We start from the raw sequence: 23,430 nt of genomic DNA, 5'->3' as shown, positions 1-23,430 counted from the left end.
CCACTTCTTATCTAATGCACAATAAAACAGCCATTTGTGTACATTATACTGTTCACAATGTGTTGTCATACATGTCTTTTACCATGCCTGAAATAGAACCTGTTTAATGAGATCAACCTCTGTATTGAGTATTTTCAACACTGTCCTATTGTGTTGATTGTTAAAAGCCACTGCATAATAAAAAGATAATTGAACAACTGTTTGTTTTGTTTACAGTGGGAGCCTATACAGAAACGTGCCTGGGAGTAGCAATAACGGAAGATAATGAGCTTTACTGAATGTCTAAAACTTGTCTGAGACTAGGCATAGACCCAGATCTAGTCTCTTGTGCAGACAATAACACACATGCACACACACACACCTCATTTTGTCCATAATGAGGGGATTGTTATTGCCCAGGCTGCTGAGGGGCTTCAGTGCAATGCAGAGCCAGGCCTGTTGTAGCTCCATAGAATTGGGTGTGAACACCACGGGCACATCAAAACTGGCCCCTTCACTGATCTGTATACCTAGAAAAGACACACAGTCACATTCACTTTTTAAAGTTTTCCGTCAAGTAGCCAAATGAGAAAAACAACTCTAGAAACCAAGGCTCATTAACATGTATTGCCATGATTTTCACGTGGACATCTGCACAACAATTTCATGGTTGATTTCAAGCAAACTAAAAGAAACAAACTCAATAATGATAATAATACTAATAAAAATACTAACAATACTACTAATAATAACAATAATAATAACTCATTTTATTTATAAAACGCTTTTAACAGCGCTCAAAGATGCTTTACAGAATCAAAGACAAAACAATAAACCATACAGAATAAATGAAAACACAATCAGTAAAAGCAATGCAGTAAAATAGAAAAACAAAACAAAAGGAGTGAGTTCCAGAGAGTGGGGGCAGCAACTGAGAAGGCTCTGCCCCGCCATGTCCAGTGTTTGGTACACTATGCAGGATAATATGCAGGATTTTCCTTAAAAAAAACGATGTGAAGACTCATATAAAGTAATCCCTCTAAATCATCACTTATGACCCACTAGAAGAGTGTGGCAGTGTATGCGTCTGCAGAGACTGTATGTTCTTAGCTCTTATTATTTTGCTGTGTTCTGGACACTTCTGGGTGTCAACCTTTTGGCAGTGGGTGTGTAACCCAGTGCATAGGGTGTGAGCTCAGGACTTGTAACATAGCAACCAGGTTCACTGTTTCTGTCTCCTCTGCTCCACTCTGCTCTCTGTCTCTGTGTTATGAATATATAAAGAGCTGCAGGTCTGTGACTGCTTGACCGAGGACTTGGCTGATCTACCCACAAGCAGAGCAGAGTGGCCACAGTGGACAGGATGAAGCTCTGCATTCACACAAAATCCAGCAATGCGGCACCTTCCTGCAGGGTTGTGTAGAGGTGTGGGCGTGTTCATTTGTGCTGTAGACCATAACTGAAACAATCAGCCTAAGGTTGACTGATATAGGAGCTGATTCAAAGTAATTGCTATCTACATTCTTACTGTTGCCAAATGAAGAAGCCTGTATCGGTTTAGTGCCCAACTGAAAGGATTTTTCTCTGAAGTGAAACAACATTGAGAGGTCTGAGAAAATGTTAAAAGTTTTGTTTTGCCTCAGAGAAAGCCTTTTTTAAAGCTTAGTGTTTGGAATTGTATGTGTTGCATTGTAAAACGTACACACACCTGTAGTATGGCTGAGAGGGATAGAGAAGACCTCCTTGTCTGGAGTGACTGGACGGCAATCAGGGGCCCCACTTGGCTCCTCATCTGATACATGAAGAAACGAACAGGTACGTTCTTAAAATGCACGTATGAGATTGATTTAAGAACATGAATTATGTCTTAGGTAAAAAAAAAATTTACAAGTGGTCCAGACCTGTCCTAAGTATCATAAATAGATCATCTCTACCTGCACTAGGGAGAAACATTAACCATATTCTCATCATTGTGGGTGCAAATTTTCAGATTTTATTCTCCAGATTTTCAGATTTTATGGCCATATTTAGGCAACAGCAACTTCTACATTCCTGCCGTTGCTAGGGAACTTCTCTCACTCTGACAGCTGTCTCTGAGTCTCTCTGCAGGTCTTTAGTTCTCTGGTATCATCTTGTGTCGGGGCTAACAGTGTAAAATCACCTGTAGAGAATAATATTCTGCTCTAATATCTCTGTGACTGTCACAGCCTTTGACCACCTCCCATCAAGATGTTTTTTAGCATTAACTTCACATGAAAGCATACCCTCTTCATTTCTGTCACAGTGCTGTGCTTCTCTGATGACATTTCAGCTGGATTCATATTTTTTAATAGTTTCAGGTCTCCTACTGTCACTTCTACATTTGTCGTGTGTTTATCTTTTGATTTCTAAAAACAGGATTTGAAGTCGCACAGTGTTTTTTACTCTTTTGTGTGAAAGTGCACTTCCTCATGAACAGGTGGCATTCATCAGTCTGAAACGAACTATTTATCATTTAGTTCATGCAGTTAAGAAAGTTTGTTGAATGTGACACAAGAAAAGTCAGTTTTTTAGGATAAAAATATGAAAATGTTCCTGCATGAGGCCCATACTTTCATAACTATGTGTATAAGTGTGTCATATACATACCACACGGACAAATGAGTGGCAAAATGTATGTGTATGAGACAAGACAACAAGCGCCTGTGACCTGTGAGTGTGATGCTGAGCATGGCTGGGAGCTCAGTAAGGTTTGTGAAGGGAATGGTGATGGAGGCATTGGAACCAATTGTGGATGAGATGCTCACTGGCTCCTCGCTCTCTGGATTAAGACCACACCCACTCAACAACACACACCATTCCTGCAACTGAAAAGTGACAGAGACAGATGAACACAAATGTAAGTGACGAAAAACGGGTAAGCATGACAGGAATACAGAAGAGGGAAGGCAAACAGAAGTTTAGAGGTCACACTTGGAGAGAGACTTAAAGTTTGGACACACCCGCCAAACATATAAATATAACTACGGTAATACAAATCTAAAAAACTATTAACATTAACCACTTAACACACGCCCCTGTTTTTTATGCTGTTAGCCTAAACGACAGTTGTGAGCAGCACAGATCCCACATAGTTTGAGACTCAGAGATGTGTCTGGTATCATTGGAAAGGAAACACTCTCAGGATTCTTGTAAAAGTGTCTGTGTGATTCTGTGACTTACTGACAAAGAGTGGCAGAGGTTACAATGATGGGGTTGTTTACTCGCCCATAGGTTTGCCTTTACAATGACATGTGTACAGACATTCAGGGACCTCTCAGCAGGATATAGACACAATGAGGCCACAGCCACATGTCTTGGCTTCATGCAGTCCAAATTTGGAGTCAAAAGACCAAAAGATGAATTTTTTCAGAATTATTTTTCAACAGGTATGTCCATGCGTTTTCCTCAGGTCCTTTTTGGAGACTCCAAATGGACACTTGGTTACCAAAGCTGTATAACCGCAATCAAACACCTATAACTTCACATCCCCTTTGCCTACAATCAAAATCTTGGTCTCTAATGAAAGCTGACGCCATATTATTATTATTATTATTATTAATATTATTATTATTAATATTATTACATATAACCATATTTTTTTGTTTGGCCATATCTATCTATCTATCTATCTATCTATCTATCTATCTATCTATCTATCTATCTATCTGTTTATTTTGGTATAAGTCATATGTTAAGTCGAAGAAGAACCAACCGTTTACCAAAATGCCGAGTGCGTAATGATATATGGTTCAACTCTTTTACGCACAGGGCGCACGCCGGTTACGCTTGGAGTTTGTTTATGGACAGCTAAACTTAATAGCTTATTGTCATTCACCGTTGGAAACCTCAGACTATTGGCTAAAAGGTTATCAACTTCATTTCACCGAATATTTCCATAGGCTAGAACAGCAGTCAATCAAAGCCATGTCGTCATTGTTGTCGGTCACATGTCCTCATTGGCTTTGGAGACTAATCCTAAACACCGATTGGCTTGTGTGTGGTGTCGTCAGAAGCAGAAGAGGCTCACAGTCGTAAACATCTAGTCACGTGTACTCTGAGATGGACGTGTAGGTCAGGAAATTACATAAACGGACCGTATATGGTTTGTTATTTGTGTTATTACGTTACGTGTTGGACTAAATACATGGACATATTGAGGAAAGTATTTCGGTTTTATGGAAACGGATTTCATATTTCACAAGAATGGATATTTGGTGAGCTGTACAGAAAGTGCTGAGTCATAAGATGATCGTTGTGGATAAAGGGAAGACTTTGAAGGTATGTAGTCATTATAGCTTTTCTTACTTAGCTCAGGGGCTAGCCGAGCTAAATGCTAATACTATTACGGCTGTGAGCAACCATATAAGTCGTGAGTGGACAATCTAAGCTTTCCAACGATGTACGGCATGAATATATATGTTTAAGGGTTGGTGTTTAAAACATCCAGAAGAACTTGTGGCTACCTCCTAACATCCGTCCCGTTCCGTAGACGGAACAGCGTGCGTTACGTGGTTAATGACATTTTTAAACTTGCATGCAAATTTAAGAAGTATTTTACAAATATAATGCAGGTAATAAGTGACCGGTGGGGCTGGGAAATGTAGTAAAAAATGTATAATTATACATATTTCAGATTAGTCTACATTGATACCATGATATAAGTCATTGCTGAGTTTCAGCTGGGCTCAAAGAGCTTTAAATTCTACATCTAATAGCTACAGAACTTGAAAAAAAAGTATATTTGAATCAATACATTTTAAGAACCCAAACAAAAATCTTGCAATTTAGCATAAATCACAGTGTTAAATGTTAACAGGCAGACCCTAACCCTCAGATCTTGGATCAATTAAAAGCCTTCATTGTCCATGTCTTCAGTCATCAAAAGAAATATGCTTATTCGCTTTCTTGCTGAGAGTAAAATTCATTGTAACTCATATTTGTCTGTTACAGCAAGGACACTTTTACTTAGCTAAGCTGAACAGAAGCTTTATATTTAACAGAAAGACATGAGAGTGGTGTCAATCTTCTCATTTAACTGTTGGCAAGATAGCAAATAACCCAAAAGGTCATACTATTCCTTTAGAAAAGGAAAAGTTTTTCTGGTGTTTCTCTGTTTATCTGAGAGCCATCCACTGGTTCCAGTGGATGGGTCTAATTGCGGGTGTTTGACACTAAGCACTCTGTGTGCTTTATTGTGTGGCTTCAGGAGATACATTTAGTTTGTGGTGTTTTCCATCTTTATTGGCAAAGGTTAACAATATACAACAACTTATTTTGTGTTAGACTTTTCAGTAGCTTCAAATGGCCAAAGTATCACCCAGCACCAAATGTTGTTCGTCATTAATCCACAGTAGGTCTTCACATTTACGATGAGCCATCAGTTAAGGGGAAACGTGTCTCTCCCCCCTTTCTATCTAACTTTGATACCAAAACAGCATTGTGTGGTGTTGAATTAGAATTAGCTTGTTTCTGTGATGTATATCCCATATTTTTATCCATATCCTTTTTATAGAGGAAGTCTTTCATTGTCTTAAATAAAACAATGTCCCCTTGTACAGGCCAGAAAAGCATTATTATGTGATCTAATAGCTCCATGCTTTCATGGGAATGATTGGGAATGATGAGGAAGCAAATAAAATGAGAGCACCTGCTTAAACCAATTTAAGAGGAAAAAGAATTGAACCATCCATACAGTTTTGTGCTGCTGTGTGTGTGCTTTTGTGTGTATGTGTCATGATTTATGTAGTCCATTTTCTCTTGATGTTTGTGTGTGGATATATACACCTGAGGGCATGTGAAAGTAATTTTTGCCGTGTGGTTCCCCTTTCCGGTGGATGAAGGACTAAAGCGAATGCCAAGCTGGGTGGAAGAGTGGGGCTCCACAGTAAGCTGAAAAACACACACACACACACACACACACACACACACACACACACACACACACACAATCATAGGGAATAGCTTTCATGGGGACAGTAAGGGAGGATAAAGACACAAATCCTCTCTATGGCACTGCTAGGCAACCCACGGCTTCTCATCCCAATATACAGAAAGTCTTTTCCTCCTAGCTGACAACAGTTTGTTTTTGGATATGTGTGAAAAGACTGTGTTATCAAGTGTCTATATGTACTCTATGGCTCTTTTAACAGATACAATCCACAGTAAATACAGCCAAATATCCATTCAAATATATAGTATATAAAAATAACAGCAAATCGACTTAAAATGTATTCTGAAATATATGAATGGAATACTGAGCTGATAAAATAAAGGATGTGCAAAAACAAAGGCTGCGTGTGAGCATGTACTAACAGTACTTCCTGTATCCATTTCCAGTGTGTAGTTTCTGTGGTTACTGTTAGCCACGATAAGCTCCAGAGTCTCAGCTGTCGGGTTAACCAAGGGAATAGTCAGTCTGGTCCATCTGATGTACACACATGCACACACATAAAGAAACACATCTAGTAAGTTTTGTTTAATTATCAAACCACTTTGTTGAAAGCATGTACAACTTGTTTAACAGTTACTACCTCTACAAATTCAGTTGGAGTCTAGAGTGAAGAAAGAAACATTTGGAATAATATCCAAATATCAGAAGTAAGGGAAAGGTAGTTATTTTTATATATTTTTTAAATATATTTCAAAATGTTCAGTGGTCTAGAATAGTGATATATTTGGTGTTTTTGTCTCACAGTAAACAAACTATTATAAATACATTACAGCAATTAAATGCTGCTATAAATCTTTCTGTGAGCTGGTTGGTCAGTATCAGTGATCTAGACTGGCAAAAAGCAAGCCAGCTTTGTCCTTGTGTGGGCGATAGGGGAAGCAAAAAATAGAAGATATTTGTCCTATATGTTGTTCATGTATATGTGGTTCAACTGTTTAATAGACCTTGACCTGAAAAAGAAGTGAGCCAGCTTTGTGATACCAGAAAATAGGTGACAAAAACAGTAATAGTACAGGCCCCTGGTGAAAATCTTGTGAGAGAAAGTGGAGCAAATAGACATCTAGGAACAGACTTTCATTGTCTCAGTTTAAATAAGCTTCATCTTATCTTTGTGGTTTAATTGAATCTTGTCACATATCAGACAAAGTTGGCTGATATGTGAATGAATGTATGTGTGTGTGTGTGTGTGTGTGTGTGTGTGTGTGTGTGTGTGTGTGTGTGTGTGTGTGTGTGTGTGTGTGTCTTCTAATCAGCATTTAGATCATTCATCTTTAAAAATGTCAGTTTTAATTAGACTGTAATAAACTGGAAAAAGTACTGATTAGATTTTTCCACAGTTCTTTTTAAAATTATGTTTAATGATATACTTTTTGTCCTTCACATCAAATATAAGCAGACCACCAACAAGCTTTACATACATCATTAGGAGGACTGGAAACCTTGACTGCAGTTGCATTTCAATACATTTTATACTCTTCTGATTTGATTTACACATAAAGGTTTCCATGTGATGTTACAAAGCATGACTGCTGTATAATATGCAATGGAGAGCCAGCCTAAGCACACATCACTGAGGTATGAGCATAGCCTAACAATGGGATCACATATATTCCTAGCCAATAGCCCTGTAGTGTGATGGTAGTGTGTTTGTGTGCTTGTGTGTGTGTGTGCACCTACTTGCCCAGCTGACAGCAGGCCTGTGGCAGTGTGATGACTGGAGGAGGAAGAGCATAAAGCTCCAGTTGATACCAGAACTCCCCCACCAGCTCTGAGTGGAACACCACGCTGGCAGAAAACACACATCAAACCTATGTAACTACTGAATACTACAGATTCATTGCACTGTTAGAAAAGTGACACCAATAGTGACAACAATCAATCTTTACCACCAAAGCCAGTGAAGATATTTCATTTGTCTACCTCAGGAATGAGTAGTGAGTTTTACCTGCCTGTTCCCTTTCCTACTCTAGCAGGAGAGAACATGGCTTTGTAGGTGAGAGTCTCCCCTGGGGGAATTGAAACCCAGTTGGCCCCAGTCACGCCGTTGCCTTCCAGGTACACACCCAGCATCAATGCCTCTCCTTGTGGGTTATTGACAGGGATCTCTATGGCAACGGAGCTCTGGGAACATACCATTTCAAAGATGACTCCTGTTTTTGCTTTTCCTTGTGATGTTCTGATCTTTTGATGTAGGTGTAGAGAGCCCTAAGATTAAGCTATCCTATAAATGATGAAGGCCTGCATATTAGAAATGAGATACTATTTTTTGATACTATTCAGATGGTCAGCTACAGAACATTGTCTGTTAAGCTATCATACTGTAGATACAGTATCCTGCTTTCTAACCACTAGACCAACACAATTCTCAAATGTTGTGTTCCCGATTACATTTAAATGGTAGTCTCTGCATTAAAAGGTCATTTCAGAAGATGATCATATCTGTGTAATTAGGCTTCAATGACAGTATGGCGTAGGACAACAAAATATGTTTCTATTACTGCTCTGCCTTAATTACATTAATGAAGTTTAATCTTGACAGAAAATGTATATCAATTTAACAAGAACTAGAAATCATTATGTATTGAAGGTTTTTTGATGATTTTGGAGAGTGTGGACGTGTATGCTATGAGCTTTGCACTGCTGCTTCAAACAGCAGATATTTCCAGCATTAAATTAGAAGCCTATGTGTGCAGGTGTGTTTGCTGAACTTACCTGAGCAGCACACTGAACATCTATGACTTTGACGGCTGCTGCCTGCTCACAAATTATCTCAAGAGAGAAGTACACCTCGTAGCGTCCAAGTGAATTTCCTGGAAGTCAGGTATAAATACTGTATAAATTCAAACAAGAGAGAATTGGTTTTAAAGATATCTAAGGCTTTTAATGAGTTTACCTTTGTCCTTATCTGCTTCTTTCTTGTCATCAATTTCAACAAATGACAGGCAGCCTGCAAGAAAGGTCGTGGATTCATTTATTCATTTTGATTTAGATTTGTAGTTATTGTTATTGTGATGATACAAATGAAAACAGTAAGCGTTATCTTCACAAACATACACACTCAAGTTTCCTTATATTTGCTACTTATAGGTAATCCTACTCAACTGCTTATGCATGCTGGTGCTGGATACAAATATAGAAATACAAGTCTGCCTAAAGCTATGTGAAACAAAAATGACAACACACTAAAACCGCTACATTTAATAGTAGGTGTTAAGGCAGGTATTTAAACTAAGGACACCTCCCCAAAGAAAGAGGTGGGATGGGTCTTCCAAAACTGATGGAGTATTTTTATGCTGCTCAACTGAGACCTGGAGATTGTTGGTGTAAATCAGAATTTAGAGCAAAATGGAAAGATATAGAAAAAGAAGTAAACCAAATTCCAATTCAAAATATGGTTGGTGATAGTCAGCTATATAAAGAACTTAAAATGAATATGGACCCAATTACAGCATACACATTAGATCTGTGGTTTAAAGTACTGACAAAACTTGCAATATCCAGAATGACGCAAAAATATTAAGATGGGTAGCTTACGACAGCAATTTCAATCCGGCAAAATATGATCAAATATTTAAACAATGGGCAGGGAAAGGAATAACTGCTTGGTGTGTGTTAGAAAACAAAGGGGAGCTGGTGAATTTTGAAAATCTCAGAAGAAAATATGAATTAGATACACACGAAATCTTTAGATGCTTTCAAGTAAGGGACTACTATAAAAATGAAATCAAATCGGATTCTTACAGGGAAGTGAATGATGTCATCCGAATCATAGTTAAAGCATATCAGGAAAGTAACATAAGAATAATCTCATCACTATATCAAGGATTGAATACTAACAACAAACAGTCAACTAAATATATATAAGAACTTAATGTAGATATTTCAGATGAGGAGTGGCATACAATGTGGGAGATACATCATCCACTAATTCACAAATTTGGAGAGAGTTTGCATGGAACAATCTGATCCGGTTTTTTATTACACCGAAAATGAAAAGTAAGCAGCTGCACAGCCGTGAGAAAAGCGAGGATGTGGATCTTTTAATGTAGACCACTCCCACATTTTTTGGAAATGTCAAAAAATAATAGTATTTTGGGAAATGATACGTAGGGAGCTACAGTAAATATTAGGATATGGAGTGCCTAAGACTTGTTTAGTGCTTTGTTTATGCAAATTCTCAGAAGAGACTGTTATCACTCATGATGGATACTTGATCAAAATACTGCTGGTGGCAGGCAAGAAATCCATCACTAAGAACTGGGGAAAGGAAACACCACCAATGAAAGATCAATGGATAACATTTGTGGAAGAAATCTTTTTAATGGAAAAATTGATACACATACTGAGGCTACAGGAAGCACAACTGGACAAAAAATGGAAAAAGTGGACCCTATAAAAGACTCTAACTGATGATACTGGACTGGAATAATAATTGATGGATATACCAATCTGTAAGACTGTAAGAATATTATGCTCTCCCCAGACAGCTTTTTTAAATGTATTTTTTATTTAATTTTATTTTAATTTGTTTGTATTTGTTTTTGTTGTTTGTCAATAAAGATTTAAGTGACAAAAAAACAACAACCAAGAGTGTGTTGGTCTACGTGCATCTGTTAAAGCAAATCAAAAAGAATACAAACAAATTAAGGTGACATTTTAGCACAGTTGCCTTCCATGTCACATACTAAGAAACTATTCAACTCAACAATCACAAAAACACTGAGGAAAAAAAAAATCACCTGTCTGCTTTCCTCGTCTCCATGGTGACACAGCCAGGGTGTACGGAGCGTTGTGACCTGGCTTAATCTCCAGGGAGGGGGTGCCACTCACAACAGATAAGTCTGTCACCACCTACGTGCATGAGTGTATGCACACACATGCACAAACACAAAAGAGGGAGAAGAAACATAAACACAGAGAAAAAAGGAAACAAATGCTCTAGATGCACATGCATTCAAATAAACGCTCACTCGCCTGTTGCTTAAGTGCACACAAATGCAAAAATACACAATTACAACAACAATATCTGCCATTACTCTTCTACTCCATTTTATATTTTATTAAGTGTTTCAAATTATGCATAAATTATGATTTAAGCATGTTGTCCATGGTCCTTTAATATTTTTATTTACCAATAATAATGTGTAATAGTCTTCTCATTTTTAGCCACGCTAGGGGCATGGTTAGGCTAATCCAGTGTCGCTAACTTCAGAGCTAACCTCCTCCACTTTTCCAGCAGTTGAGGAAACAACAGACAAGACTGTTTTCATTCTTGAGATGCTGCAGCATTTATTAACTTACTATATACTTTTTATATACTGTACATTTTGACAATTTACTAACATTTTCCTTCCTGTCACCTTTCTGCCGCTCAATCTACTCGCTCAACCACACACTTACTATGCACACACTGCCCTCAAGGATCGATATTGTTCTTATAAAAGTACCTTTCATATAGATGTTCTTTAAATGAAAAGAGGGAGGATTCTGGGAGGGAGGATTTGATGCAGTAGTTGATGACTCAACATAATTCCACCATAATGTAATAGTATCATGCATGCGGTGTGTGAGTGAAAAGCATTAGCAGCCCATTGATATTTATGGTCACGTGATATATAAGGAGTCGTGCTCATAATTGTGAAGCTGGCCTATATGACTGTAGAGCTTTTACAGACTCTGAACAGATACCTCAGGTCATACAAGTTCAGAATGTTGACACACATTTCACTCCTTTGTTCATTCCACTTATATTCAGTCAACCAAAAGGATGACTCTCTTTAGTTTGCCACAGGAGACGCACTTGTGGTGCAGCCTAATCCCACATTTATACTGAAGAGCCCTGCTTTGGTGTATCTCCCCCTGACCTAGCAGCCCCCCACCTTTAAGCTACAGAGGTAACCCCGGTTCTCTAATAACATGAGTGAGGCATCTCACATACAGTACCACCCTCCTTGTGTAAATTGAGGAAGAGGTGTGCTTATTTTGAATAAGATTATTATGATTGTTTATTTTATAGGCCTGGTACAATATACTGTCCCAATTTGATACTATCCCAATACCTGGGTGCCCATTTGATTCAAAATCTATTCTTGATTGAATGAATAGAGAAGTGGGCACTATTTTCAGTTTTTCTCCAGTATACTTTGTGCCAAACCATTCACTGGTGTCCTTATTCCACTGAAATACATTATGATACATAAATGGCAATAAAGATAAATGGCTCCAAGCATTTTTATTTTATAGAGTTAATTGCATTGATTACTGAATTAATAAGTTTGTAAGCTTACAGTCTCCTGCCTGTGTGAAAATAATAAACTGAGGGGGAGGTAGAGTGCTCTGCTGTGTTGTTATTAACGTCATGTCTCCAGCAGTGGAGAGCAACCTCTCTGCTGCTCTGTTAGAAGCCATTGCTGTCCAACATATTGAGCAGGCACAGGGCTGTTGAGGTGAGACAGGCTGAGCACAGTTATTTTCTTCACCTCAGAGTTGTTTAATGCTGCATTTTGTGTTGGTCATCCTTCACACTTTTTTGTTACTGCTGGAGTTCACTGCTCTGCTCCATTAATGTTAGTCTGTGTGAGTGATGACCTAGAAAGTTCACGATATACTTTACAATTGTCTTGCAACGGTTATGGCAACAACGTTACAGCCATTCGGCTCAGTTTTCTTGCTTTGTGTGTGACAAAAAGGCACATACAGCAGCAAGTACACCATCACCTCCAAGCCCTCCATCGTTTATGTGTTTGTGTCCGCCATTAGTGCTTGTGAGGGGTTTTATAAAAAGTCCACTTTCTACCAATTCCTTGTGATTTTTTCTAACAAGATATCGACCCTCATTTAAGTGTGTTCGTCCTTTATCAGAATAACTAAATACAGCACAACACACAGAATGTCTTGGATATCACTTTCAGCACTGCCCACACATCATCCCAAAAATGTGATCCACAATTTTTTCCATACAGTCTCCAGTACAATTGACGAATGGTAAAAAAAAATTGGATTTTACTTTTAGGAGAAATTAAGAATCTATAAACTAAGAACACTTTTACCAGCCTGAAGCTAGTGGTTATATCATGTACCTTACATATATTGTACCAGTCATCATTGTGTTTTCCCATTTGCAGTTTTGTTTCCTATTTATATCTAACATAATGTGCCAAACCTTGATAAAGCACTGATATCCCTATGCTAACACTGTTCTTATTTGTATTACAAAGTGTCACAATTACTCTACTAGGTTTATCTGAAAATATATATTTTTTATCTCTTTCTCAAGATAATCTCTGACTTGCTGATAACTGGTTTGATTTCTATGAACACAAAAAGGTATTAATGAAAATGAGTGTTTTCCTTTAAAATGTATGTGTTGTGTACATCAGGCTAGACCCTGTCAGCTTGCGGCAGTACGTGTAGCGCTTATTTGAATGTGTGCTCAACTGTTTACATATTTGCATACCTTGAGAGAGAGTGTGTTCTGGGTGTAGTTGGGGACATCCAGCTGTGTGTGTGTTGACTTTCCTACAGGGCAGTGTAATACCACATGGTCCACAGGCAGGGGGTGCTCTCCCACTCCTCTGAGGGTAAACACGTGCCGAGTACCGTCGCAGTCATTATGTAAGGACAGCTTGCCCTGTGGGGGTAGGGATAAAGTCTGGGCAGTCAAACATGCACAAACTGGTGTTTGGTGTGAAGTGTGCACACGGAGTAACAATAACAAACAGACAGAGTTGCAGTCCCAGCTGCAGTCAAGTGTTCTCACATGCTAACACTCAAACGTGGCTGATTACAAAGCTCAGAACAAGTAACTACACAACATAAAAAAGTCTAAAATACACTATATTGGAAAGACAAGATAGTACTCCCAGCACAAACATATTACTTATGCTCTCTCAATTGTGTACATAAGATACAACACATACTTTGCTCACTGTAGTTAATTTTAATGACAACATTTTGTTGGCATTATCATATTTTATAGAAAAAAAACATATTAAGGCTAAGTCTGTGGAGTGTAACAGAAATGAGGGACGGAGGAAGGCAGGAGATACAGAGAGCCAGTGCAACAATGAATTCAGCAACAGCCTGCAGTATGGCTTGTATTTAGGCTCCACCCCCCTTCTTCCTCACAGCAATGCATTGGTGGTTCAGTGGTAGAATTCTCGCCTGCCACGCGGGAGGCCCGGGTTCGATTCCCGGCCAATGCAACACACTTTTTTTTTTATCCCACCCATTCATTTTTACAGTAAATCCTTACTACAACCAGGACAATGACAGTACATACAGGGTTTGTTTTTTCTGAATTTATTTATTTAGTTAGTCATGTGTTATCCTCCATATCTCTAAGTATATTCTAAATTGCTGATGTAGAAGGAGATGTGATTTATGGGATGGACAAAAACCTATAATACAAATGTTTTTTATTATAGGTTATAAAAAACATCTTGCTTCTCTGATGATTAAGCACATGAATTATGCTGAGAAGAAGAAAAAACTGTCTTTCAACTCCATGTCCTCTCTAAGTGAAAGAAGTAGTGAGGTATTCAGTCATCACTGTAGGGGATCAACAACCATTCTAAATTGCAGAACGCTGTCATCAAAATGATGTTTATCAAAGGAAGAAAGTTTGCTTGCAGGGAAATGTGTCCGTTGTGCTTCTTAAAAAAGCACTGGAAGATGATGCTGGCCACAGAGGAAGCTTAATTCCAAGATATCATCTTAACAACCGAACAGGCCAGACAGTGTGCTGCTGCATTGAGATAAGCGGTCATACTTGAGCTCACTGTTCCCTGGGAGGATGCAATGGAGGATGCTAATGAGATGAAAGGCCAAATATGAGGGCTTGGTAGATGAGCCTTGGTGGCAAGAGATTTGTAAAGTGGGCTTTCTCGTAAGTGTTGTTGATGTTGTATGATTTCACAGTCAGAAAGTGTAGATGTTAAAGATGTTAAAAAATAGATTGTGACAAAGGAGGACAGGAAGTATGCAAGAAATACACAAAGAAATAATGGAACCACAACAACAAAACAATGATTACCGTGACAATGCATTGTGCAGAAGGATGAAAGGTGAGGGGGTAGCAAGCTTTTGTCCCTGCTGGTACAGTCAAAACCTTTGGGCCGTGGAATCCTTCACCATACACCGCAGCCTGCATTTTCCAGTCTTTTTGGGTCTCATTGTGCTGTAAGAGACACACAGACCTAATAATCTGACTTGACCTCACCAATATTAAACAATTTGGAAACATTTTATTAAAATTCACAAATCTATAAATATAACATTATGTACACTTCTGTAACCAAAATATTTTCATTATGTTAGTTTAAACCAAGCAATCTGATGATGATAATTTATGTCACTTTAATTGGCTGCACGATTAAAGCTCCCTTCCAAGAAATGTCTCTCTTTATGGAACTAATATCTAAAATCACACTTAAAGGCTTGTCCTTAATTAACAGCACACATATAGTGATTAATGCACAAGAATTTCCCCTTGGCACTCACCAGTGGAATGTCTTGCGTAACTGAACGGTGAGCTGGTGAAATGAAGTCCAAGTGGACAGATCCTCCCTGTGGTAACAAATGATGTAGAATTAGTAGCATTAATGCTGTAATGTAATGCAGTGTTCTGATACTGCATATGCAGATAATGACCACAAGTCATCTTATACTCTATGCTGTGATTTAACTACATTAATCTGTTATGTAAATATTCATTTTACAGGTTTACTAAACTCCTAAATCATTCATTATCTACCTGTGAAGTAACCAATGCCTCTAGCAGGTATACCCTGATATCATACCAGGATGTCAGGACAACCTGACAAGTGAAATGCCCCACTGAGTCTGCCTGGAACCGTAAAGGGATGTCCACACAGCCACAAGCTATTGAATAGAGAGGCAGGAAATTCAGGGAGGGGAAGAGGTGGACAATCAAAGAAGGACAATTAGCAGTTAAATAAGTATTTAATATCAGCAAGAGTGGAATATGACATCAAATTAAAAGCTGGGATGGCTAAATGGATCATCTATGTGCTACATAAAAAGGTAGCCAGGCAGTCAGTGCGGTCTTTTTTGTACAAAATTCCGTTTTTTGTGATTTGGTGGACAGCATTTCCTTGCTGAACTGCAGTGAAGCATTCTGTACTAAAAAGACAAACTTTGAAAGATACTCTCTTAATTTGCTCAATACTTCAGCATCAGCTTAACTTCAAACACCGAAATAGTGTCAATTACAGCAACACATATTGCTTTTAATGGACATACAAATATTGATTTATGAATGACTGACCACATCCTTATGTATGACCCGGTGTGACTGGATTGAGGTATTTTGGGGATATGTATGATATGATATATATGTACCTGCAAGATTCTCCCCTGGTATCTTGGTGTCTTCTTCTATAGGTATTGTAACAGTATTGGGTAAAGTGAAGTACTGTGGCAAAGAAACCTCCACGCTGTACTCCACCTGTTTACTGTGGTCACCACTTCTCAGCTGTGCCTAACAGAAGGCAAGAGAAGAAGAGGTCCAACAAACAAAATGTGGGTAATGGAGAAAACATCTTGTCTGCTTTGCGACTCGCCTATAGCCATACACAGCTTACAACTGTATACATAAAGATCACACTTTCCAGGGTGTGTATGTGTCTGTACCTGTTGTTTGGAGAGTTTGAGCGCTGCTGCAGTTGCCCTCAGAGTGCTGCTATGAAAAGTGTGGGTCAGAATCCGTCTCCTGTATTCATCAATACCAATGATGTGCTGACCACAGATGGCCAGAGCTTGCTCCCAGACCATATTGATCAGGGGCACACGCATCAACTCCTCACACACCTGTCCAACCTTGCAGTGTAGTCGCAGTACTGATACACAACTATTGGGGTCTATTGATGAGGAAAAACATCAATATTACACAAGGTTTTCTTAATTTTTTTTGAATAATAATAATAATTAGTGAGTATGATGGTGAGTGGAGCCCCAATGTTTGGTCCATGGAAGAAAAGCTACAGTATACAACAATCAGTTCCATGTGTATAGTGCTACAGCTAAAATGCAGTAAGAGCATTATCTGTGTGACAGCTTTCCTACCAGGGTTGCTGAGGTTGGGAACTATGTTTGAACTGGGCCTGGCAGTGAGAGGGGAAGGAGGAGGTAATTCTGCTGTGGCCTTCACCAAATAGACCATATCGCCCACCTACAAGGACACAGAAACAGATATGAAGGATGTGTCATTTGGAGAGAGTGGGGCAGAGAAAAAAAAAACATAAATAATATACGGTTGCTGCTGTTATTTATTATGATTATACATTTTGAGGTCAGTCGCTTAATACAATAGTTTTAAAAGGGTGTTTTTAACTACACTCCAGTAAGTGCTATGGTGGGTCAGCCTTAATCTCACAACATCAAATGCTTTGATTGCAGGAAAACAACAATATGCATGCCAAAAGCCTACGGCAATTAAAGCAGGTGGCATACACTTGATGCCAAGTGGGGATGAATGTCTGTTGCCCAGCTACTATTTAATTGGTTATTTTTGTTTAGTAACTTTTCATTATTAACTCACAGTTAGCAGAAGTTGTATTTCTACTGGAAAGCAACTGCCATTATCGACAAAGTGAACTATATTCTAGGACACAAATTTCAAATTCTGCGGATGTGGATGAGATTAAATACCTTGTTTCACACCAGTTATGGGACATTGTTATAAATACTTGCTTTAATGTGGAGTGGCTGTCTACGAAAATATGGTTAACTTCCAGCTTGTCCAAGAAGGTGCTATTTTTGCTTCCTGTGTGTTTTTTGGGGCGATGGCACCTTGTTAAAAGCAGGTTTTCAGAGTCTCCAGCATCCAAACATGAAAGCAGTGGGAGACATCTCGAGAGTGTGGTAAAGTTGGGCTTGCTTGGCCGAGTAAACATTTCTACCCAAATTGACAGCACATACAAACAGCAGCTACAGGATTTTACCATCAGAGTCACTGAAAAGTTTGCCAAGAGGAAGAACCACCCTGCCTTCTTTCTCTTGAGGTAAGCTTTGAATTACTGAGTGATATATTGCTGTTAAAGCGTAGTATGTAATGTGATTCCATCAGGTCACTTTTCTTATAGTCATCGTTGTTAGGATTTAGTGATGCATGTGTCTAACCCTGACATCTGCTCTCCTTCCTCTTGCATTAACTTAAGACTTGTTCCCCAGTAAATGTCACTCCCCTCTGCCTTCTATAGCCATTCTTCAGCCTGCAGACAGCTGTATTGACAGTCACATTGCCCTATTTTATCTAGTAATGTAGTGTTCTGTATTTATGTTGTAGAAGAGTCATAATATTATTATTTCAGGAGGGACATTAAGCATTTTTTCAAATTGTAAAATCATGTAATTTTCTGGTCATTCTTCTGTCTAAAGTTGTTAAGGCCCTATTTTAAATGTGGAAGTGCAACAACAAATGCTACATGGTAGGTCTTGTGGGTGTCTCCATACACATCTGCTATTTTCATTCTATGTATCTGCAGCAGAACAATGTGCAAAAGGGAGAAAGTGAATATAGATCAGAAGCTGTGGCGATTATCGAATACTCTCTCAGCTAGTCACATCACTGCTCTCAAAGCTCTGAAACAGCTGTGCCAATCACAGTTAGCATGATAACGACAGCTTTGTGTGCCGACATGAATACACATCACCACAAATCTGCAGCCAAAGACAGATGCAGTACAATTTTCTATCAGTTAGTTACTGTAATAAAGATAGAAATACAAATAAAACATGTATTTGGTGAAGCAGTTCATGATTCCATCAGACTGACTCAATTTCAGCTATAATTCTTGTAAATTATTAAAGAAGCAAAGCTTGTAAATGGTCACATAGTTTAATAATTAATGTTATAAAACAGGGGTTGCACCACAGCGTGTTTCAAGAATCAAACATAAGATGCCTCTTTTGCTAAAAAAGAAAGCTGAAAAAGAGGCTAAGATGAGCTCTGGTAACCAGACTTAACTTGATTTAGCTTGATTTTAATACAGTAACTGAAGAAAATGACAGAGTCAGCCGCAGAGTGTACAGACTGATTCCTGAGGACAAACCTAAACAAAAAAAAAATCTATAATAATAATCAGTGTTGGGGGTAGCGCATAACAAAGTACTTACATTACTCGTTACATCAAAAAAGTAATCTAACACGTTAGATCAGCAGTTTAAGTACTTAAGTTATTTAGTTAAATTTTCAAAAAAGTAATCCGTTATTTTTTAACCAACTACTCCTGTAACTTTTGCATTCATGTCATAGAAATATTCACATTATTTTGATTTTATGGGAGGAAATAAGAGCAAGAACATAACAGTGACATGTCTGTTGTGCCCGGGTAACAAGCCTGTTAGCCTGTTGCAGTGATTTAGGGATGTGTTTGTAGTTTTATAACTTGTATGTGGGCATATGTTTTAGAAGCCACTTTAGTCCAATAAAGACATTCCTGCTATTAGGGTAAAGATTTACAGATTATGGACCAGACTTGGCTGTGTGATGATGGTACTCATCATGGTTAAAGGAGGTCTTGACTGAAACAACATGCGCAAGGAATTACCAAGGGGTTTTCACTTTCGGTAACGCAAAAGTACTTTACCAAGTTACTTTTCTCAGAAGGTGATGCTGTAATGTAACTACTTACTTTTTAATGGAAGTAACTTTGTAATGTAATTATTTACTTTTAAAAGTAATGTTCCCCAACACTGATAATACTACTACTACTACTACTAATAATAATAATAATAATAATAATAATAATAATGATGACAATAAAAAGTATAATATATAACATTTTAAATTACTTCTCTGACCATCTTTGAGTTAAAAAACTCTTTGTCATCTAGAACCTTAGCTAACAGGCTTCTGGAAACTTAATACACAGTGTTTTAAAGATAAAGATCTAATAATGAATTTATAACAGGAAATGCATAAAGTGATTCAATTAAATATTCTAGCTAAATCTGATACAAATCTATGGGACATAATAAAATAAAGAATACAAGATTTCTTTAAATGTAAATATTAAGAATGCAATAAACTTATAAACAGAAAGCATGATGCACTTATAAATCAATATATTAGTTTGAAGCACAAGAAATAAAGATCATCTATAGATGAAGAAACAATATTAAACTTAAAAACAACCTTAATTATGAATTATTATACAAATATATATAAACAATCCCAAATAGATAAAAGAGGTAACCTTGTTCATGCTATTAGATCTAGACAAAAAAATCTTCAAAGCAAGTTCATTATATTCATAAAAAACAAATGGTGATGCTGTTTTCTGTGAAAATATGAAAAGAGAAGTTATTAGAAATGTATGCGTTACTGCATATGAGAAAAATGGAAACTTGTATTGCAACTGTGTAAACTTTTTCAGGACTTTTTTCAGGATCCCTTCATTACAGCTTGTTGTGAATTTTGACTATGAAATTATCAATAGACTTAATGATATATTAGAGGATATTATAGATAAAAACAAATGTGTGCAATCAAAGGATTGGTAATGTGGGACAACCTTAGCATTTTAAGATAAATCTTACACAAACCTGATGAATTGTAAGAGTTTTATATTATTGGTCTTGATCAAAAAAGCATTTGAATACATTTCCATTGATCTGTGATCTCTGGGCTGTGATTAAAGCATACAGCTTTCCTGGTAGCTTTATTCACATGCTAATGTGTTTGTATTTAAAATCAAGTGTCTGTGTGAATGTCAATGTGTTTTGAAGTAGAGGGAGGTGTGAAGCAGGCCTGTCCATTGAGTCCAGCTCTTTATATTTTATCCATCAGCCCCCTAATTAAACAAATCTACAAAGACATTGTTACTGGCATTATAAAAAAGCAGGCAGAGGTGGACGTTTTAACTGATCATTTAACTCTACATGAAAATATACCTGGAGCAAAACTATATCCTGACAAACATGGAATAAAAATACTTGGTCTGATTATTTGTAAGTTAATTAAGTTAAGTGCAGAAATGGGAAAATTAAGATACTAATTACAATATAAGTGTACATAATATTGTCAAAACCTTAATCCTATATCCACTGTTACCCATAAAATATTGTTTACTTCTTCTCATTAAATGATTGTGACAATGTGATTTATTCTTGATAGATAAAGAGTATAAAATTGTATTGATCAATCTCCTTGCACCTGGTCAAAGGTGATTAGTCAAGTGTATAAATAGAAACATATCACAGCCATCAGAAGAAATGCTTTCTGGGTTGGAGATCTTTCAATGTGGAAAAAAACAGAAGAGGCAAAAAAGACATGGCCCTCATTCAGTGTTTTCTCACAGGGGAATGTTGGTTCTTAGTAAATGAAAAAGGCTCTATGTGAAAAGTGTCCCGACATAACTTCTGTTGTGATTTGGTGTTGTATAAATAGGACTGACTTGATTTGATTATAAATCATTACATGCAGATTGTATTACACAACAGCAACATTTACAAATAGACTGGGGTGGTTCACCCAGCAAAATGATTTATCATCAAATAAATGATTTTCAATAAGGAGGTTTAATTAATAATAATGAAGGCACAGATGCGATTAAAAAATCTAAGTAAGAATCTGTCAGAGAGCGTTTGGGTTGTCTGGTGGCTGATATCTGTGGGAAGACTTCCTGTTACAGCTGTTGTGTCTTGGTGTTGTCATGTCACAACAAAAGAATGTCAAATGATTTACTGCAATGATGATGAGAAACAGCAGCATCCTCTAATGGACTGTTACAGAGCTCAGGAAGTCTGGATTGCATTTGCCATGTATTGCGTTATAGAAGATAAATTGTTATAGGTGCTGTGTGTTTAAAAATGATGGAAATGATAGATTATATGGACTTTATGGATGCTCTTTGGCACTGGTTTCACTTTATTGCTTAATTATACTGAATTTGTATTGTGAAATTCAGTATAGATCTTTAAAAACATAATCTGACGTCTCTTTCATAAACAGGCAGAATATCGAGTTATAACTGACCAGTCTGATGTACGTTATTCTGTAGCAGCCTGGTGTTGTTTTCAGCCAATTTAATGAGAGTAAACAGCGTAAAGATTCATGTGTAATAGCACTGCGCTCTGGTGCAGCACTTCTATAACCAGAGGCTTCAGATTTATCAACATATCTCCTCTGCTGGCTTCAGATGCTGCAGAAATGTTAATGAATTGAAGGAGAAGCTTTTCATACAGTATAAAGCAGCTATGGACAACAGATACTATAAAAATCACCCATATAAATTCATAGATCAATGCAGACTGATTTACTGGCTTTCCTTTTTGTTTGGAGTGTTTAATTGAGATACCTTTATTTATATTCAAGCATTAATCTGTTATTGCAGTACATTTGCAGCAAGTATTTAGTTTGATCTTGTTGATAAAATCACCAAAGCAGCAGCAGATTGATGTTCTGAGACATATACTTTCATACAACATCTAGGACCAAACTTCAACCAAAATACAACAACCGGCTTTGTGTTGCTTAATTTGAATGAACCTCCCATCTGTTTCCTCCCTTCTGTGCACCATAAAATAATTCCATCTATATCCATGCAGTACATTCCTAACACAGAGTTATACTGTTTTTGGAATCAGAATTGTTATTATTAGTTTGTGTGTCTACAAATTCAGCACCTGGTATTTTGGTTGTAGCTCAAAGCATTTTCTATTTTGCACTTTGCTGTAATGGAACCAGAGTGTTGTAGAGTTTTGTAGACAGAGAATTAAATTCCACTGATGAACACACACACACACTTTAGAATGAAGATTTCATTCAGTTAATTATAATTTAATTTAACATGCAAAGTAGGTTCTCTCCACAGTCTGTCAAATTAGAGACTTATCAGTTAGTGTTCATAGCTGTCTTCTGTTTCAGAAGTGAAAAGTTAATAGTCAGTTATTAAAAACAACATTTAAAGGAATTGACAGTCAACCCAGATATACATGAACACACACACTGACCTGTGGGCAAACTAGCAGGATGGAGCAGTACTTGCTGCCTAGGCAGAAGGGCAGGTAGTTAATGGTCAGTGTGTCTGCTTGGCCTGACTTCAGACAAACACTCCTCACTTCACACAGGAAGTCACTGCCTTCACCATCTGGAAACACACACAAATGTGTATGTAGACCAAAACACACACACATAGTACTCACACACAAGCATAAACAATTATGTGTGCATTTTAATGGCTGGACTTACTGGGATTTGAGCACTTCCCTTCCATCTCCTCCCCACAGCTCTTGTCTGGTGTCATATTTTCTATACTGTAAGAGGGAGGAGGAAAGAAAATCATAATAATTCGTACGTGGATATCAATCAGACTACATAACCTGATTCGGGTGAACCAGAGATGACCTCAGTCGTGCTTCAAATCCTCATCGTCAACTCCTGATTAGAAGGAGGAGCAGAAATGTTTGGCTTTGAAGACGTCCCAGGTGGTGAGAGATGCATACTAACCAGCTAC

The 23,430-nt window shown here is 37.7% G+C and overlaps 1 protein-coding gene and 1 non-coding gene across 2 annotated transcripts in view; one reads left to right on the top strand and one right to left on the bottom strand.

Moving 5' to 3' along the window:
- LOC128354215 (cilia and flagella-associated protein 47-like) overlaps window positions 1-23,430 on the bottom strand; it is a 65,287-nt gene that overhangs the window by 7,964 nt on the left and 33,893 nt on the right. The window contains 19 exon segments of the mRNA XM_053314480.1: window positions 362-509; window positions 1,688-1,771; window positions 2,669-2,825; window positions 5,785-5,889; window positions 6,313-6,424; window positions 7,628-7,735; window positions 7,896-8,071; window positions 8,663-8,760; window positions 8,844-8,897; window positions 10,690-10,801; window positions 13,407-13,580; window positions 14,985-15,128; window positions 15,452-15,517; window positions 15,705-15,832; window positions 16,313-16,451; window positions 16,604-16,830; window positions 17,036-17,141; window positions 22,928-23,064; window positions 23,166-23,230. Of these exon segments, the coding sequence (XP_053170455.1) occupies window positions 362-509; window positions 1,688-1,771; window positions 2,669-2,825; window positions 5,785-5,889; window positions 6,313-6,424; window positions 7,628-7,735; window positions 7,896-8,071; window positions 8,663-8,760; window positions 8,844-8,897; window positions 10,690-10,801; window positions 13,407-13,580; window positions 14,985-15,128; window positions 15,452-15,517; window positions 15,705-15,832; window positions 16,313-16,451; window positions 16,604-16,830; window positions 17,036-17,141; window positions 22,928-23,064; window positions 23,166-23,230 (2,340 nt within the window).
- Window positions 14,084-14,154, top strand: trnag-gcc (transfer RNA glycine (anticodon GCC)). The gene has a single exon. It is a non-coding gene; the product is annotated as a tRNA-Gly (tRNA).

Source organism: Scomber japonicus, chromosome 24 (assembly GCF_027409825.1).
Source record: "Scomber japonicus isolate fScoJap1 chromosome 24, fScoJap1.pri, whole genome shotgun sequence".
In the NCBI taxonomy this organism is placed as follows: domain Eukaryota; kingdom Metazoa; phylum Chordata; class Actinopteri; order Scombriformes; family Scombridae; genus Scomber; species Scomber japonicus.
This window is presented reverse-complemented; position numbering and strand designations above follow the sequence as displayed.